The 20,080-nt window shown below is 38.4% G+C and overlaps 1 protein-coding gene across 5 annotated transcripts in view; it reads left to right on the top strand.

Moving 5' to 3' along the window:
- The window catches only part of DYM (dymeclin), a 231,340-nt gene that overhangs the window by 36,990 nt on the left and 174,270 nt on the right, over positions 1 to 20,080 (top strand). For all 5 annotated transcript variants that reach the window (XM_068928623.1, XM_068928620.1, XM_068928624.1 and 2 more), the window contains 2 exons: positions 10,902 to 11,027; positions 12,251 to 12,393. In XM_068928623.1, the coding sequence (XP_068784724.1) occupies positions 10,902 to 11,027; positions 12,251 to 12,393 (269 nt within the window). The remainder of the gene's footprint in view (positions 1 to 10,901; positions 11,028 to 12,250; positions 12,394 to 20,080) is intronic.

Raw genomic sequence — 20,080 nt, 5'->3', positions numbered from 1 at the left:
TGTTTACATTACTTTTTAAAATGCATCTATCTTATTTGAGATGTGTTGATTCCACATTCCATTGGGATATGTGCCGTGAAACATCCTTCGCTTTTCTTGTTTGCAGTCCATAGTATTAAAGGCAGAAGAACTTAATTTTTTTTTTGAAAAAAGTTTTTCAAACCACTCTTCTTTAGTTTTACCATTTATTTACAAGGTAACACTATCTTTGGTAAAGTTTAGCAATAGCTGTTGTATTTAATTATGTTGTAGTCTGTGCCTAAAATGTGTTGTTGCAATTAAAGCATCACAGCTTTGACAGAGCTCCACAGATTATCTGTTATAGTATTGTATACATCTCTGTTGATGGTTTAGTTTTCATACTGCTGATTGCTTTTCTGGTTGGAAAGCTGACAAAGATGCAATAATTCTTGAAACATTACACTCATTAAATACAATCCTGTCAGCATTACATGAGGGTTTTGGGTAGTCACTGTGTAATGAATTAGCAATATGATTTAGAGTGTCATTCTCCAAAGCTTGTCAGTACTTCCTGGAACAGATACGCTTTTTGTTTGGTGCAGATTAGAGGAAATATGAAGAGGTGAAAGGACTGAAATATATGGGCAAGTTCATAAATCCTGTGGGAGGTTTGTGTGGGTTCCCCCCCCCCCCCCCCCCCCACCTTGGAAGTCCCCATGGCTGTATAGAGTCCAATATCATTTATTTTGTCTTTCTGGCAGAAAACATTTTACAGGCGTAGTTGTTCTTAGCCCTCTTGAACAATTGAACCTGTCAGCATCTCCATTCTGCATGAATGTGATTGCTGGGGATGGAAAAAGTTGTTGAAAGCACTTATTTTACAATATAATATAGTAATAATAATGGTTCACTCAAAGTTATATAGCTGCTATATAGTCTTTAATGTTCAGCTATATTGGAGTTGTATTCACTCTTCCACATCTAACTCCTACGAGAAAGACTTTTTTGCAAACAACTTTTCGTGGCTAAATTTTTCCAGAAATAGTATGCTACTGCATTGTTAGTTTGGACAAGGTTAAGTAGGGTAGTAACACTTATAAAAGTGTATAATATTGTATTGTTTAGCAATGTAATATGTTTAACAATGTAATAATGCCTTAACAAGAATTTTTTTCCCAAGGTCATTGAAAGGGAAATAGGAAAAGGGGAAAGGTATGGAAAAACTTGCTTACTCTAACAGATGATCAAAAAAGGTCCCTGCTGAGAGTTTTCATTCAGTTTAATCTCTCTTGTTGCTCAAGATTGCCTTCTTAGTCGCTGTATCATGAGTCAAAAGTAGCTGTATTTTAAGTCAGAAGACAAAAGGACTACAATCCACTGCGGGAGGAGGGAAATGCCTCAACTTCATAACATCTTTATGAAAAAGAACAGAGCTCATTTTTTGCTTAAGATAATACTAAATTTTTTTTTCAGGAGAATGATTAGAGTTGTTTTGGTAGCGAGATGGCTCTTAAATTTGATCGAGGAGGGAAGGAAGTTATGCTCTCAGTTCTTTCCCAACTTTCTATCAAGGGATGCAGTCAAGAAAATTTCAAGTTTTATATGTGAGTTTGGGAAGGAGTAGGTTGTCCGAATGAACTGAGTAGTAGACTGTTTCTGGATGAAGCTGTGTAGATTGTGTTACGGAGTAGAGAGAAATTTGATTGTAAGATAGAAAGGTCATATCATTACTGTTCTGTCTTGATTATCACATTGAGAAGTTGTATGCGTAAGATGAGGGGTACTGTTGGGAGGAGAGTTTTAGGGTACTTCTGTGTGGTATTTTTCAGGCAGGTGCATAATGTTGACCTGCGTTCCAGACTGACCAAAAGTGAGCATAAGAGCTTGGTCTTGGCACTGTGCTAACCAAACTCGTGAAAGATCGAGTTTTCCCTGAGTACGAGCAGAGCCTGCTCAGCTCTGAGCTTGCTTTACTGAGAGTCTTGGCAAAATGAGCTCATGTCTCTCCACAAAATAATGTGTAGAGACACCTGGAAAAAGCAACTGTGCAGTCAAGCTCGAAACTAATAACCGAGGTGTGTGAAATGGGGAAGAAGACAACCTGTCAAATCTGTAACTCACCTCTCCATATCTCTTCGGTTCTTCAGTTACACCTCACAGAAAAAGTGTTGTGTTTTTTTTTTTGGAAAGTTCTAGAGATGTACAGCGATGCATAGCTGGAAAGAGCATCTCAGAATTATCTCTCAGGAATGGAAAAAGCTATGTGTCAGAGTTGGAGTTTGTTTTGGGAAAGGCAAAAGCATGTTATGGAAGTTGCCCTCAGCATAGCTAAAACAGGTGGTAGTAGGGACCGTGGGACTCGATGGCTTTGTGGCCCTGTTTCTGAGAGTCATTAAAAAGATCTTAGATTGCCCTTCTGGAAAGCAGACTCTGCTATGTTGCACAAAATGCTAAAGGGAAAAGTTTCACGTCTTAACATTTAATTTTAAGAAATTTTATTTAAACTGTGTTATTGCTTTTTAAGGATCAGACCTTTTTAAGGATCAGACCTATGCAGTCCCTTTTAAGACTTGCGTTACGGTATGTTGATCTTTGATTTACGGCTCCTTTGGGTGTGTTATGGATACTTTGCTTTTTCTTTGGTCTTGTTAATGTTAGCACCCAAGAGTGTACACTAATGATCAAAACTACATAGTCAGCAAAAAGATACAACTTCAATATTTAATCATATCTGTTTTGCTTAGAAACTATCGCTAATGTTTTGTTGCAAGATTGAGCTCCCAAAATTTTAAATTATAAAGGCTTCTTTCAGCAGCTTGTTAAGACCTGGTATGCATAACGGAACATCTGGTTGTTATCAGTACATTTTCACTTCATTTAAAAACTATAAATGCATATGAAGGAGAAATGAAATACTGTGATCCAGTTACATCATTGTAAAGTAGCACCCTGTGGTGCCACTAGAAGTTAGTTGATATTTTCATTACATTCTGTTGTTTTCTATAGTTTAAAGTTGTTTTAGGCTGCAATTTTTCATTGAAAATAAACTTGAAAGTGAAAGATTAGAATCATGTGAACAGTATTTGACTCATTTAAGGATGATCTCTACGTTTTCTGGGAGTTTAATACCCAGGCATAGGAGGAAGAAGGGAAATATAATTGATTATGAAGCTCTGCAGAATCGTTGCAGTGTGCAGGCAATGCCATGTACAGCTAATGATAAATGTTCTTGTTTAGGCTTTTTTCCTCGCTAGTTGTGAGCGAGGAAGAGGTTAAGAACCCTCTTCTCCCCTATATTAGGGAGAATATTTCATACTCTATTTTTTTATTGTTACTTTTAAAATGGTGGCTTAGAACACTACTTTAAAAAAAAAAAAAAAAACAGCAATTCAAGGAGCCTAAGACTGTAGTAGCTCTGATGTTTGAACAACTAGTCAGCTTCAGCACTTTTTGGCAACTCTGTCTAACCGTCAAAGGGAAACTTCCATCTATCTATTTGAGCTGATATTGAAGCTAGCTGAAGTATCCGAACTGACAGAGATTTGTACTGCTTCCCGTTGAAGATCGTCAGGGTTTATGAATAACTGGTGATAAACATAGGAGAAGATTACTGTGGTCCTTGTAGGAGGGATCTGATGCGTGTAAAGGGAGTTTTACTGGCTGCTGCACCTTGTGGTGTGGCAGGACAAGAGGTGTTTATTTCTTGGAGAGCTTTTCTGTCTTGTTGTGAGTGTTTGCGGCTCGAGACCTGGTACATACACTTTTACCTTTAGAGTGAATAATGAGTATTTCTGTCTGCATGGGTGCTGTCTTCATGACTGTGTAGCCATGAGGAGTGCTGTGTTGCATGACTGCTTGCTCAACAGCATGGCTGAGTTGAAATGCCTTTAGACTCAGCTTTTTTCTTCTTTTAAGTAAATCAACGAGTTTCAAATCTTTTTAATTTTTTTTATTTTGAAGATTTTTCTTTATCAGTCACTATCCTTTTCTGTTTTGTGAAGGCATGAGAGTTACCTCCTAAGTGTCTAAAAGCCCTAAGCTGGGGAACCTTTAGCTGTGTTGCATGTTCTTCTTTTTCTGTTCTAATTTTATTCTGATTTAGTTTTTATTTCAGAATAGTGTTTCTCTATGACCTGCCTTCTCAGCAAGCTAGCTCTAACCTATATTCAACTTGTAACAATCTTGTATTTCTCTTGTAGCAATCTTTGTAATCTCAGAGCCTAATATCAAAGGTTTGGACTGTTTGATCATTCATCCTGTTGTATAATCATGCTCCTAATAACGTCCTTTCTCTGTCGTAGTTTTCAGCCCTGTTATCACAACAGGTATTGAATACATCTTGAAAAATGCTTGCTTGCAAGTATTTAGGTGCAGTCTATGACTTGGGAAGCCAAGATGCCTAGGCACTGAAGTTGAGTATATCTCCTGATGCCTCAGGAGATCACAGACTGTTTCACATTGGTGACAGCTACCAGACTAACAGGCATAAGCCTGTTTTCTCCAGCGCCTAAACATGCGTTAGATGAAAACAGGTTGTTGCTGAGTGTCACTACGTCAAGATGACTGTCTTGAAATGAGTACCTCATATCTGAGTGAGCAAGAAGAAGGAGCAGTGGTGTTACTAAGATCATCTTCCACCTGTGCTGGAGCAGGCCTCCCTTTCACCTAGGCTGCACTGCTGGAAGACCACACATGATTTGTATGGATCTGGCACTGTCCAGTTCTGTGCACTGTTTTTGCAGTACCTTTTTCAGCACGCAGGTCGTCTTTCTGCTGCTGCCTTTTTTCTTAGAATTGAAAGCTATGTATGCCTAGTAATTTGAGCTGCTCCTTTTTATGGGTAAGTATTTGGACTGTTTTCATGTCACCCCTTGTTCTAAGGGTAAGGTCTTAGATTTAGTGGATGCTATGTACAAGGCTTGCTGATATCAAAGATAAATCTAGAAGAACGTAGCTCTGTGCAACAATTAATCCTAAATACTTTGTAGTATTTTCAATCTGTAGAGGGAAAAACTGAGTTGCAGTGAACTGAAAACGTGTTCAGCCACATGCTCTGGGATGGTTTAGGAATCGATCAGGGAGTAAAAGGTCTCAAATCCCACTGTTGTTTTAATCAGTTAGATAGTCACTTTGGAATATTTTTAGCTTTGTGGTATCTTCTCAATCTTTTGTTCTGTCTCCCAGTCAAGAAAGCCCAGTGGTAGGAAGATGTAACAGGAGAGGTCAGAGGTGCCTTTTGCTCTCAGCTGATGTTTCTTGAGTGCCTGTTCAGGACATCTCCCAAACGTTTGGAGTCAGCTGTAACGTGTAGTGTGATATTGGCTGCCACAGTGCATATTTGCCACCAGTGGGTGTAAAATTAGGAACGTTTCCAAGAGGAAAGATTACGTTCACTTTGAGTTGTTGTACTCGTATCCTGAGACTGATAACCAGATATTCTACTTGCTTTTCAACTTTCAAACTTGCTTCTATTCTCTTTGACTCCTCTTTCACCTTTCTGGTGGCCCCTCAGGAAGCAGGGAAATGAAACCTGGTTCCTGTATGATTGGAGACTTTTTGTATGAATCAGCCCTTTTGGCAGCTCTCTGAAATTAGAAAATGAGTTGCCTTTTAACCTTTTAATACTTAGAGTAGACAGCTCTGGCTGGGTGAAAGTTCAGGAAAATATTTAAGCAGGGAGGGGGTTTGCTCCTGTGGTCTATGCGATGGTGCGAGTTGAAATTCAGAGTTCAGCCTGTTTGCTCTTTGTGTGTGTGAAATCACTTATAAGCTGTCAGCCTCTCTTTGCTGAGAAGAAGAAGCTGCATTTTATTGAGGAATAAAGGTGTGTACAAAAGCATGTGGTTTGAGCAATAATTGGAGTTCCTAGTTAGGATTTTCCTATATGTTGCCTCTATGCTTAATCTTGGTTTCTTCTTCAGAGCTCTCTCTCCCAGGTGAGGAGCAAAGCTGGTGAGCACAGAAAGCAGCTCTGAGCGTTGCCTAGGCTTGGAGAGAGGCCACCAGCCGTATGGTGATGACAGCTAGGTAGATGGTTGAAGTTCTTGGTAGATCTTGCTGGAAGAAGGTCGTCCACATCCACTTCTTAATTTGGAATGGAGGAAGCAGATGGTTTGGTTAACGATGGTTGTTAAAGATTACTGTTTGACCATATAGTGTTTTTAAACCTTTGGACGTTCTTAATCCGCGTTCTAGTGTGTTTAAAATAGCTGTCTACAAGGATAGCAAAAAGCAAGGTGAAATATTGGTCTGTTTGAAGCAGTCAAAAATTTCTGAGGGTGTGATATGTAGACAGATAATCGGGTATGGTTTTCCAGCCCAAAATGGCTGAAGGTTGTTAAATAAATTGTTGTGGCAGACTTCTGAATTCAGTCAGAGTTAATCACTTCCATTTCCTCAAACATGTAAATAAAATGGTGGCTAGTTAGCTGGAAGACAAAATAGCTTGGAAAGAAAAAAAAACGTAAAATGACTGACTTTTATCCGAGCCTAGTGGGTGTCCCCTCCTACACTGCCTGCTGGTTAGAGCACAAGGAGCAGTATTACTAATCCTCGGTGCCTCAGATGCAGAGGCAGACAGATGGAGGTACTTAGTAACCTGAAAGGAACCCCCCCCCCCAAAAAAAAAAAAAAAAGTCTTTCTGGTGCCTTATATGTGGCCCAGGAAATAAAAACGTATGTTCTTGTTAGCAAAACAGAAGATAGGTGATATCCTTTCCAGTTGGTATCTTGGAAGAAGTAGTTACTTGTAGTAATCAATTTCTTTTAAGGCAGTGCTACTTTAAAGTGTAAATGCGGTGCTTCTCTAAAGCAGTACTCCCAGGGCCATAGGTCCCTCAAAGGGGAACCCAGTATCCACGATATCTACGTGGGAAAAAGAGTGAAAATGGAGAACTTGGCTGACTACTTAGAATTTTGGTCATTTGACTCAACTGTTGTCTAAAGATTGCTATAAAAGAAATTGTGCACAGCTGGTTGGTTTAACAGCCTCTGTTAAGCTTTAAATGATCTGGTACCATTGCTTTTCTGACAGGAGACTATATTTATGGAAACAGTTGTATGAATACTTGATGTGATTGAGTATGCAATTATGTAACAGCGTAAATCCATTGACATGTTAGCGTTTTCTCACCGAAATGTAGATATTAAAACCTATGCTACATACTTACCCTTATACTTACTTTACATTAGCACCTAGGTGTCTTGTATGTTGGAGCTGCAGTCACGATACAAACTCAGAACAAAGAAAGACCCCTTCTCTGAAGAGTTCATAGTAGAAGAGAATCACCGATAGATAAGACAGTTTATATGTACACCTGTAGTCTCTAAAGGAACCCTTGTTGCCAGAAGACAATTTTAAGTTTGGTGTCACATGCGAGGAACTAGACCCGTTCAGTCTGGTTAAAGGAGCAGTAGCTTACTCTGCTGCACTTGATGAGCAGTGTGAAACCAAGGAGAATATCTGCTTGTAACACGCTGCCTTTGAATACAGAAATAACCCAAACGTGGGAGAAAAATGATTGCCATGATTTCTAGAGCTAGGTGCATGAGTGACTGGGCCCTCATGAAAGAAATGCTTCTTCAAACAGGAGCAAAAGAAGACTATCTGTTAGCTTGTCTACTTGATCTAGGAATATGTCCTCTAATGGGAAGGAGAGAGAGAGAAGAGAAGAGGAAAAACCATTAAACTAGAATAAGCATTGACATTTCCAAACTAGATTCCACTTGGGATGTGGAATCGTCATGAGTTTTAACTGGGATTTGTGGATTTTTTTTTTATTTTTTTATTTTTTAAAAAGGTACTTGGGAAGAAAAAACCCTCAAACCATTGAACCCTTGTGATTTTCTGAAATAAATAGATGAATAATCCTGACAGGTAATTGATACATGAGTTCATTATTTCTAGTTTCCTCCTTATCTGCAAGCAAACAATTTTAAGAGGAAGTCCGACATCAGCATAAATTCCATGTAAAGTCATTCTATATGAACGATAGCATTAAAAAAAAAAGCCTTTTTCTGTAGTCTCTCAATATAAATAAACGATACTTTCTTTGAAGTTAAAAGAGGTTCCTGGTAGTTCTTGTGACCCTTTAGAAATGCTTGAGTTTCAGAAAACTGTACATTTGACCCTTAGCAGAGAAAATGATTTTGCTCTGAAATTATCCTTGTGCTGCTAGATTAAGGATTACCCTAGATATTAGGGTTACCCCAGATACTAGGACTCTTAATTGCATTTTTATGAGAGCAGGTTTAATTTGAACAACTGCTTTTACAGCTTGAGTGGAGTGGATCTGCAGTTAAATGTGCTTTAATGGGATTTTGAATAGAAACTAAAAGAGAATAACTTGCTAAATGGAGTTGTATGAATTTGAAGGAAAAAAAGAAAAAAGAGTAATAAGGGTACTGAAAGCAGATGTTTTTTGAAAGTTACAGTAACCTCGTCGTTTATTTCTTTACACTGAATCTTCCAAAAATACAAAAGCATATTGCAATGTCCCCTTAGATTTGCATTTCCACTTGTGTGGTTTGTCAGAAAAGTAAGCGAATGAATGAATGAAATGGAGAAACAGTATAGTAGACCTTGTGAAATTTATTTCCTCTCAGCAAAGTGACCCGGGTATTTCAGAAGTTGTAGCGTGTCCTGAAGTCAGCCTTTTCATTCATCAGACCAGGTTAAACTTAGGGTTAGTGAGTCATTCATCTTATACTCTTGGCCTTTGTAATGATAAGCTTCTGAATTTTTTCCTATGACGAAAAATTACTTTCAAGCTCTTCATTTTATTTTCGTGTGAAAATATTTCTTACAAATTTTCGTGGTGGCTAAACATCTAATAATCGCCCTGTAGCTCTTCCGTGCTTTGATGGGGATTGATATAGGTGGTCGACAGCCACACATTGCAACTTAGGGAGGAGCTGGGAACCGTTCCTAGCTCAGCCTCGTTTCTGGCTCAGATGAATTTGCAGTGGAACCAGATCACAGTGTAACCTCTGGCCTGATCTAATTATCAACATTTACACTGGCTAGCTTTCGGAGTAGTGGGCAAAAAGTCAGGTAACTTGCAAAAACTAAAGCTGATTAAAACGTGCCTCATGATTTTTAAGGGAGAATGTTGTTTACGCAGTAAGTCTTTTCCTGTCATGTAGCTTAAAATGTTATGGATTCAAACACTTGAATCATGAGAGAGAGAATAAAAACAGTGAGTTTGCATGACCTTCTCTTTCAAAAACATTTTTGTGTTGGAGGTGGTGTGGCTCCGTGGGCTGGTGCATAGGACTGTGATCCAGGAAATTGTGATTCCAGTTTGCTGTTGACTTAGAGCAAATTACTAACACTCTCTTCCCCAGAAACTCTGGCCTCGAGCTACTACAGAAGTGTTTTAATTAAGCTATCTGTATGGCATAATGCATGAAACCGTTCTTCCTCATATTTCACAGTAATGCCAGTTACTTACAGTATTTCTAGTAGCACACTTGAGAGTATTAAAATAATTGTGTTCTGAAAATTAAACTGATTTCTTCTAAAGAAAAGCCTGTCCTTTTTTGTAAGGATTATACTAGTTCTAATCCAGCGATGAAGAGCAGCAGTTTTATTCCAGCTAGTCTTTTCCACTGAGTGTTTATTTATTTTTTTTCAGGAGATATTGTGCTATGGTTTGTAAGTCATCGTTGTTTGAAAGAGCACCTCAGTTTTGTGTTTACACTTGCTTTAACTGTTAAGACTATGATTGTTGGAAAGTGTCATTGTAACACAGGAAATAAATTTAACGCGACTGCTTTAACACACGTTGCTGGATTTAGAAAAAAACAGATACTATAAAATCTTTGAATTTGGATATATTTGAATAAATAGATCTTTGAATTTCTACAAGCTTGCAGGAAGATGTCAAAATAACTTGATAACTGGCCTGCTACAGATGTTATACATAGCATAATATTATTAGTTCAAGAAGCATACTGTGAAAATAAATAGTAACAGCAGAGGAAACTTTAAAAACGCTTAATAACAAGCTTCGTAATAGATCAGAGGATGTTGTTGGTGCACTTGATGAGACATCTCCTTCCATTTGGAAGAGGGGAAAAAAGTCCAATTAAACCAACCATTGTGTTTTAAAAGTTTACTGATTAAGGAGGCAAATGCCATTTTTCTTTCTCTCCTTTTTAAAAATATGATATATACGAAGATCATTTTATGCAGAGTTAGCAAAAGAAATCACAGATGTCCAAAGTAGCAGATCTGTCTCCCATCCTGTTTGCTGCACAGCTTTTCCGAATTAACCTGTCCAACTTAATGAGCTTTGCTGAGCTGTGTGCAGTCAGTGTCTAATCATTACAATACATTCTTAGGAAATGGCAGTAGAAATCAGCATATCCTGAAATTTTATACTTCACCGTTGCCTCACAAATGCCATTTAATAGTTGAACAACTGGATATGCAGTATCTTGAATACCCTAAGCATTTCTTGCACTCAGCCTAGCATTTGTATGTTGCCCCTTTCTTAGAGAGCCACTTTTACTGCCAGATGAAGCAGTGTTCAACTAGCTGGACCCTTCTCTGACCTTGACTGATGATTTTGGGACAATTGTGTTTAACAGGACAAAGAGGGCACTTCTGAGATTTTATTAATATTGGAATGAAGTATAGTCTGAAAATTGAAATTGCAGTGTTCTGGGTAATACCTCAATGTTTTTACATTGTCTTGTCCTTTGGCATGTCATAAAAATGCTTACATCTAAGAAAAATAATCATTGTCCCTATGAAGTGATTTTGTTTTTTTAACAAGTGGGGTTTTTTGAACTTGTTATTTCCGTGTTCCAGTTGAGACTCGCTGTGCTAAACAGTGCATCAATGCTTGTGAACCTACCGCATGTTCCTATGATAAAGTCAGTTTGTAAACAAAAGTGGTAGATTAACCTTTGTAAATATTCCCCTTTTCCTGCAGAGATATAACATACAGCATTTCCTTGGAGGCTGTGACAACGCTTATTGTCTTCCTTTCCTGCCAATTATTTCACAAGGAAATTCTGCGAGAGAGCATCATTCATAAATACCTGATGCACGGTCGATGGTATGTCATGTTCTGGGGCTGTAGCTGATGGCAAAACAAATCCTTCTGATGGCTTATTTTAGACTCTTTGTACTTGAAAACAAAAGACGGTGAAATGCATTTTGATTGCAATTTGTTTTATTCAAAAGAAAACAAAACAAATGCATCTTTCAAAGTTGTTGGAAGGTTTCAGGTTTAAATCTCATAGCCCTGACTTCAGTGAAGCTATTTTGGAATTTTCATTTTTGAGGGTAATTTCATTGACTACTTAAAACAGCTTTCACTGTTCAGGGTTTTTTTGTGGGCTTTTTCCTGTAGTATTACAGTCTAGAGGACGAGTCTGATGAATACTTGAGAGAAGTGGTAGTATATGTAGGTCTAAGCTTGGAAGAGTAGGTACCTGGCCTCTGGGTAGAGAGGGAGGGATGGAGATTTAGGGGTGGGGAATCTAGGGTAATATGAAGAGTTCAAAGGGCACTGGTTAAAGAGGATTAGAGATTGTCACCGGCAATGGGAGCCAACTGTTCCTATAAAATCCTCTTCTGTTTTAGAAATATTGTAGCCTTATATTTGAATCCAACAAATTTTATGTACGCTTGTCAGAATCACTGAAGTGAGGTCAGATATTTCACCACTCCTAGCAAATTGGCCCCAGCCACACACACAGCCAAAAGTATTGTGGGGGTGGAAGAATGCAATTGTTACCTGCTTTGTATGACCAAAACACAGAGGGGAAAACCAAATGAATACCATGTTTCCCTTGCATAAATATTTTTCCTTTTATGCCAAGGCATAAAAGAATACAATGATTCCATAAATTGATTGATGTAAAAGTAGTATTGAAAACTGAAAATAAACAAAAAAATGTTTCCATGATCCTGCACCTTGAAGGTGATCCCACAGTATCCTGCTTTGCATGGGCAAAAACCTTGGCATTCTTTCCCTTTCCAACCAGAAAGAAGGTAGACTGCTCAACAGTGAGAGTTACTATCAGCGTTTAATGCCAAACACCAGCTTTTGCACCTAGTCTGGACTCTGTTGTATAATTGATCAAACACTTGCTTCCCAGGTGAGATAACAACTGTCTGTTGTCCCTTAGATGGAAAAAGCGATCAGCCTTTAAAACAAACAAACAAAGACTCCCTAAACATAGCCTAGTTGCAGAGAACAAAAGGGAGCACAGCACTGACTTTGTAGCTGAGCTAAATTTTGCAGCTTTTGAGTTGTTTTCGTTTTCTTTTCAGTCTCCCATATACCAGCAGACTTGTGAAAACTTTACTGTATAACTTCATTAGACAAGAAAGAAGCCCGCCTCCAGGGACCCATGTCTTTCAGCAGCAAACAGATGGAGGAGGACTACTTTATGGAATTGCCTCTGGGGTGGCAAGTGAGTCTTATTTTCTATAAACAGTTTTTCAAACCTTATGAAGTATATTGCCTTGTGTGTGTGACCACTCTTATAAACACACCTGTAGCCCCTGTCTTTTTCAAACAGTGATATCTGTGTGTGGGCTCAGTATAGAAAAGCGGTCCATAGGCCTGCTTTGAATTGTAATTATATAGTCTCCACCTGTAGATGTGTTAGAATCTGAAGCAATTATATCTGCAGAGGTGTCATCCTTGCAGGAGAGCACATGGCAGAAGTAGCTCTGGACGCGCTTTTTCTTTTTTTTTTGGTTAATACTTTTTAAAAAAAAAAAAAAGAAACCACCCACACCCAAACAACCTCTACCCCATTTGACAAATTACACACTTCCAGTTATTTAAAATGTTGAAATAAATACTCTTTGAAGCCTCTGTTGTTCAAGACCTATAAACATTTTTTGAGAATGTACAGTATTTCATTCTTTGTAGTTATTCAATGCATATGTGGAAGCAGGCTAGATTTGAATTTTTGTAAAAGATATTATCGTGTCTACCTATCCCAGCAGGCTGACTAATTTTTTCACGACTGGTATGAATAGCTTTTGGTCTTTTGTGGTTGGACCTTTTGCTATAGATAAATATTACATCTCCTGAAGACTGTTCAAGATTTAATGCCATTTTTTGGTTCTTCAAAAAAAGGTTTCTTGTGTTTGTTACTGTGCACCGTGTTTTGGTTGGTAGTTGCTCTCTTCCCCACAGAAGACACACTCTATTGGTATGTGTATTACATAGAGAAGTTCTTCCTAAAGGATTTTGTTGCCGTATAATGAGAGTAAAATAATTTATCTTCAGCAAAGTAATAATATATGCTACTTTCCTTTTTCCTAATGAACTAAATAACACTTTGCAAGCTGGTTGCTGTTGGAACCTATGCTATCTATTCTGATCTCTTGCGAAATCCCTTCGCTGACTGCATCCCTGGGGGATATTAAAGTTCAGGCTCCAAGAAGTCTGCCAGAAAATATTTTACAGTCTGTGACGATGCATCTGGATCTCCTCATGGAGGCAGTAAAAGAGCATGTCTTTGTAACTTAGTGCGTATCCCTAAGCACTTGCTGCTTCTGTGCAAGATGAAGTTGCATGCAGCTCCTTTCTGGTTTCCAGTTTACATTCGCAAGGGTGTAGAACACTGCAGGGTTTGGGTTGCGCCCATGAGGTGTCAGAAAACCGTTGTTTGGTTCACAGCTGCTTTAAAAAGACGCGAAATTAATCAAATTGTTCACCACAGCCATTTTATTCGGAGAGTCCCAGCAGGTACGTTCTCTTCCTCCTTTTCAGTTGCCAGAGAAAATTGCTCTTAAACTGTTCTTCCAAAGCAGCTTTCACTGTGGTTTGTACTTCTGCTCATGACTGAAGAGTAGTCTTCACTGCATATTTTTTTGAAATCTGTACTTACCTCATGTTTTTAGTCATCTTGGTTCTAATCTCTCTAGTCACGCTTGAGTATATTTCTGTGTTAGTGCTGCCATACACAACACCTTTTTTTCCCCCCTTGTATGTTCACTTGGAGCAGGTTGTGTTCAGTAATACAGTTTTTAACCTTTCATGTTTCCAGGCTGTTCATCTTGAGGTTTGTGTAGGGGATTACTTGCTGCCCACCCCGTATTCTGTCCGAGAGAGAAACTTGCTGGAAAGCAGTGTCAGGCCCGCAGAATTATGCCACCTCCAAGTTTTGAGCCCTGTTTCAATGTCTTCCACCACGGGCAAGGCCAAAACATGTTCACAGGCTGTATTAGCCTAAGAAAAGCTAATACAGGGCATCTTTTCATAGATTTTCCATTTAAGATTTGGGAGAAGTTATTGTGAAATAATTTTCCTAAATCAGTGATTTTTTCAGTCTTTTGGGTGTATAGAGCTCCTAAACAATTTTCAGTGCACGTGCAGACTGCATACGCAGTGAAACCCTGCCAGAACTCCTGGAAGTCTGTAGATCAGAACTATTTAACACAGAAATTTTTAAACTGTGAAGTGCTGCATTCCTATAGTGACCGGGCATATGCTCACAGAAGTAGAACAGCAGGAAAATGCACTTGATTCTCACTGTTAGGGAATGCTGATAGCTGCTTAGTTGGTAAAGTCCATCCAGATTGCCACCACTCTTGCCTCCTCTGTAGCTACTCTGTTGTCATAGCCCTACATAACTTTTTTACTTTCTTAATGTAGGCTCTTAAGGTTTCTGCCTACGTCTGTTCTAGTCTCTTCCTACGCTTCCACCCCCGTCACTCCTCTTGAACCGTTCTCTTAACAACTCCCTTGGCATACTCCTACACTTATTTTGTTGCTTCTGTCATGAGTACCTGAAGTGCCATGTCATCTTCTGGTGAATTAAGTATCTTCATTTAAAGCTTTATGCAGAACACCCTTTATATTAAAAAGAGCTTTCTGATGACCCACCCAGGAAAGGGGAGAAAATACATGCCACCATGCTGTTAGAAAACTGAAATATTTTTTTGTTTGTGCCCAAACATTAGCTAATTTTTTTTAGTGTTTGAATTACTTGCCTGTATACGCTCTTCAGACTATAAATGAAACTCGGACATAATAGGATTGGTAGGATAAATGGTGTATTTGTCCATCCGTAATATCTCTGAATAAAGCCCTTTGTGATACTTTGTTTTGCGTAGTGCCAGGTACATGTGCAGAGCGCAATGAAGAGCCTTGAAAACAGCAGTATGAACTGATGTTCTGTTATGAAATCAATAATAAATATTTCCTTCCTGCGAGTTTTGAGCAATGGGCAGATGTGTAAAAAGTACAGAAGTGACTCCTGTATTGTTTTTTATATATTTTAGTTAATTTTTATGATTCTACAGGAGAAATTACATGGAAGAACTAAAAATTCACTTTCAAGCTGTTTGACTTTGAATAGCACATAATGCTTAAAAGTAGCATCTATGTACAATCTACATAGGATGAAAATAGATAGGAGCCTGATTTTTAAAATCTTAAGTTATTTTTCATAAGAACTTTGAAGATGAAGATAATTTTTATACTTGCTAATTTGGAATTAAACTTGATACTTCACCGTCATCCACCTTACCACGTGTTCTGTTATGTGTATTTTGTAGTCAAGTGCACAGCAGCAGTAGATCAACAAAATTTTATAAGCACTATATTTTCAATTCCTCTCCCCACACCCCCTTCCTTCCTGGTGATTCAGCAGGAGTGATAATTATATTCACTATGGGACGTTTACCCTGTGGTCTCCTTTCCCACAGTTAACCCCCTCCTGCTTCTCATCCTCATAGCCGCTTTCTTTTCCTCTCGTGAGCCTCCTTAATGCTGAAACCATATGACCTGCATGCTCACGCTAAGGACTTCTCCTCCTTGCTTTGGCCTCTGACTGCGTGCGAGTTATCTGTGTGCACATTTGCGAGTTATCTGTGTACATTTCTCCTTCTTGTATATACAATACCTTGATTAGAATTGTCTTCCCAATTATGGTGTCATCCAGTAGTTCCATAAACAATTGTGGTTTTGGAGAGATGGAGAAATAACGATATTCTAGCTTTTTAGAACGTCATCTATGACGTTCTTGTATACAATATTTTCAGCTTTGAGGCTACTTTGCAACTTTGCAGTCTCTTTATAGGTGTGTGGAAAAAAATTGTAAAGTGCCACTAGGTCCAGCCATACTTTATTATTGTGTTGTGAAGGCATAAATGACTTATCTAATTTCTCCTGCCACATATTAATCTTATTTATATTAGAAATTAGAAATTCATTTTTCTGAGTTCAGAAAGTATATTGAACCAGCTTAGCTTCAAAGCCATTTTTTTTCCATGGTTTAAAATCTCCTTTTTTAGACTGTTATTAATTCTTGCAATATTGTGGTCCACAGTTAACCAAGCTGAGAGAACTTTTTGTAGACAAGCATTATTTTTAAATAGCCATTTTATTTCTTGCAAAACCAAAACTCATTTTACACTGAGAAGCTACCAAAGAGGTGATGTGCTAAGGCAGGAAAATGTTAGTGCTACTCAGAGAAGACTATTAAAAGAGTCAATTTAAGTGGTTTCATGTGAAATAACTGGTCCGGTTTATGCTTTTCTATTTTAAAAAAACAAAAGCAAAAATCAACTTTAATGCATCTTGAAGTACTTAGGAATTACTGCAGCAGTAGTCCCATTCACTTTGTGCAGGTTAGATGACTGGAGATGAAAAGGGTAGTGTTGTACATGTAAGAAAATTATGGAAAGCTGTAGCTGATTTGACTTGTTTAGTCCACTGATTGACCTTTGTAAATAATCTGGCCCACAAGTGCACTATTGTGACATTAATATAAATTGCAGAATTCAGGGTACAAAGATCAACAACTACTTGTTTTGACAAGTACTTTTTGGTTGGCAGTAGACAAACATTTCTGACTGTTAGTGACTTGCCATCATGTAAGTGTATCCTTCAGTCTGCATTATGTCATTCAGCATTAGTGTACTTGCAGGAGTCTAATTACCTATTTTGTGCATCTTTTACACCTCTGTGATTACAGGTACTCTGATTTTTCTCCTTTTTTTTGTGCTACGTTCTAGTTAACAGGAAGACTTGCATGGTTTTCTTTAACATTACAAGAAAGCTAGTTATTCATATGCAGTGTGTTATGTAAAAATTGCAGAAGCAAAAGGTATTATGTAGCTTGATTTCTAATGTCTAGATTAAAACGTGTCAAAGTAGGAAGACATAAAGCTACTTTAACCAATATGTATCTGCCACTTCTTACTCTTCCACTGAGCTTTTTTTCTACTTACATATATTTCAGGCTGGATGTTTCTACCTTCCAGAACCTGAGTTCTTGTGATGCCTCACAGATCTATCGTGCAGTCTGCTGTATAAGTTAAAACTTTGTCTATGTCCCTGGTGCTTAGTCATAAATGTTTAATTGTCTGTTCATGCTTATCATCATGAAAATGTAGACCTTAGACTTCTCTTCCAGTTCTGTTGTTAATCTTATTTCTTGCTTACAGTCCATAACAGCATCATCCTGTTGTCACAGTAATCATAGCATCTTCGATTAAGCCTGGATCAACATCCAGGTCTTTAACTTTTTTTTTCTCCCCTCCTCTTAAGCCTTCCCCAAAGGTGGGTCTGAATGCAGCAAAACCTGTGACTGCAGTTCAAGCACATGTTCTTTGAAATTAAGTAGCTGAGTATTAGTAGTAGTGTAGCTGTGGCAGGTTCAGACTGCAAAATCTGCCCAGGAAGCGGAGTAAATTTGAGAGCGGCTAGATCCTGGCCAAAATCTGTGCCACATAACCTAGAGAGCTGTGAGTACCAGGGGAGCTGGTTTAAGGTTGGATTGAGCTACTGTCAGACAGGGCTGTGAACGTTCCCTTTGGGAATCTTCATTGCCTTCTTCCCGCAGATAAAACTCATCTTCTGTCTTAATTACAGTAGCTTAGAAAAGCATTGCCTCTGGCATAAATCTCTAGAGGCCAGAGATATATTCGCTATCAAGCTCTTGCACAGTTCCTTTGACGTACGCAGTGTTGTTTTTCCCCTCTTTTTATTTTTTTTAATCAAATTTATCTTTGTGTTTTTGAATGATGCAAGAGCATAGGACAGCTATACAGCAGTAAAACTTCTGGTAGCTTGCTCACACAAGACACCAGGTCCACCTGGTGGCAAGGATCTGGCAACCAGAAAAGTCATAATGATTTAAGAAATCCTTAGTCTTATTCTTGTAAGCCTCACCAGCATACTTTTGGAAGTAAGCTACCAGTACTTTAGAAATAGCTGGACAGACTTTGCTCTAGGATCACCACTCTTTACACAGACTATGGCAATGATTGCAAAGCATTCCCTTTCCAGAAGAGCTGTTTATACAGGTGTACTGGGCTTGACTGTTCTTGGAAATCTTCAGTTCACTCCAATGAGATTGTTTCCACTTTTGCAGGAGGTATAGCTATTTTTTTTCTCTACTCCAAATTGCTGGCACTCTGCTGGGGGCCTTTGGCTGCCATGACTCCGCTCTTGCAGCAGTGACAGCTGTTGTAGGAGGAACATTGGGTTAGACTCATCTTTGTTAGAACCTGGATGAGAACGTAAGAACAAGCTCTGCCTTCTCATGACCTTGACGAATTGGATAAACTTGAAACACATTCAGAATACTGCCACAAATTCCATGCTTTCACAGCCCACCTGTTAAATTCTCCAAAAAGTTATACTTAATAAAAATATATAAGCTTTGAGAATATTCAAGTCCTCTTTAAAGCCTCTTACCTGTCACATCTACCTGACAAGCGTCTAGTCTGCCGGTGTGCTGAGAACACTGCCTATTAGGTTGTCTAATGCCGTCTGTTTTCTTAATCCGTTTTGTTTCTTGTCCTATATGCGGATGGTAAGCTGCTCGGGATAGGGGCCATCATTCAGTACGGACAGTACGTAGCATGGTGAGGTTGTGGTTTGTGACTGGAGCTTCTGACTTCTGTGGTAATACAATTCATCATTGGAACCACGTGTGCTATCTTGATTGCTAGGAGCTCTGTGGCAAGCTTGGCGAGGTGTGTTGGTGATTTATCTCCCTGACGCTTATCTTAATATTCCAAAACCCTGAGCAGCTTCAAATAAGCCATTATATAAAACAACAACAACGGCAAAAACCTCTATTGCCTCAAAATCGATTTTTCCTCTTTAATTCTATAAGAGAAATTACGTTTTAGAGGAAACCTAGAAATCAGATTGAGATTGTAACAATAAAAGTTTTAAAATCTTGCAGACAAAAGGGCCAGGAAAAAAATAATTTTATGTTGTTGAAAAAGAGATTTTCTGCTTTTCAAACTCTTCTCCTAGCTTTAGAGAATTCCAGATAAGTTGAACTTGAGATAAACAAAATATTTATGCAAGTACAAAAGTTGTTTTATAGCTCATTGTTGACATTTTAAGTTTGATCTTTTCTAAAGGTCTTACATACTTCAGCTTGAGGATGGCAAGAAAACTGTTTGTGCCTCTTCACCTTAAGACCCAGTATCAACGGGACTACTGGTCTCGTACGTAGCACGTTCAAGCAATAAACCTGAAAATGCTTTAAAAAAGCTGTTAATACCGTTACTCCCAATTTGCTTTTGAAAACATTGCAAAGTGATAAAGTGGGTTGGCCGTGTCATCCAAGAAGCAGACCCAAATCTGGGAATTAAACTAAAGTCTTCTGACTTTGGTTCAGTGTCGTCTTCCAGTAGGTCACTGAGCTTTTCATTAAGCGTTGTCAGAGCTTAAATGTTTTGAGAGTCATCTTTCTGGATTGTAGATAACGGAATATGTAAGGTTAATGCATGACCAAGAGAACACATTACTGGTATTTGTACCAATATAGGATATTGAAATAACACAGCTGGGGATTTGTAACTCTGTAAGGCAGTTATACTTGATACCTTTGAATACATTTTCAGTGTGCCCTTCAGCATATGTTCTCCTGCTTCATGTTTTGGATTGAAAGTGGTTCAGTACTCCAGGAAAAATGGAGTATTTGGTTTCAGATGCCTTGATATTGTTTTATAAATGGCTTTACAGTTGATACCTGCTTATTGGCAGGTTCTTTGGAGGGGTTATGAAATGTATGAACAGGAAAAACTGAGCTGCTTTTCTGACTGAGTGTGAGGAACATTGATTTTTTTTTTTTTTTTTACTCTGTGTCAAAATTCAGTCTTCAGATCTGC

This window comes from Struthio camelus, chromosome Z (genome assembly GCF_040807025.1).
Source record: "Struthio camelus isolate bStrCam1 chromosome Z, bStrCam1.hap1, whole genome shotgun sequence".
NCBI lineage: Eukaryota > Metazoa > Chordata > Aves > Struthioniformes > Struthionidae > Struthio > Struthio camelus.
The sequence above is the reverse complement of the archived record's forward strand: the minus strand, read 5'-3'. Positions and strand labels throughout refer to the sequence as shown.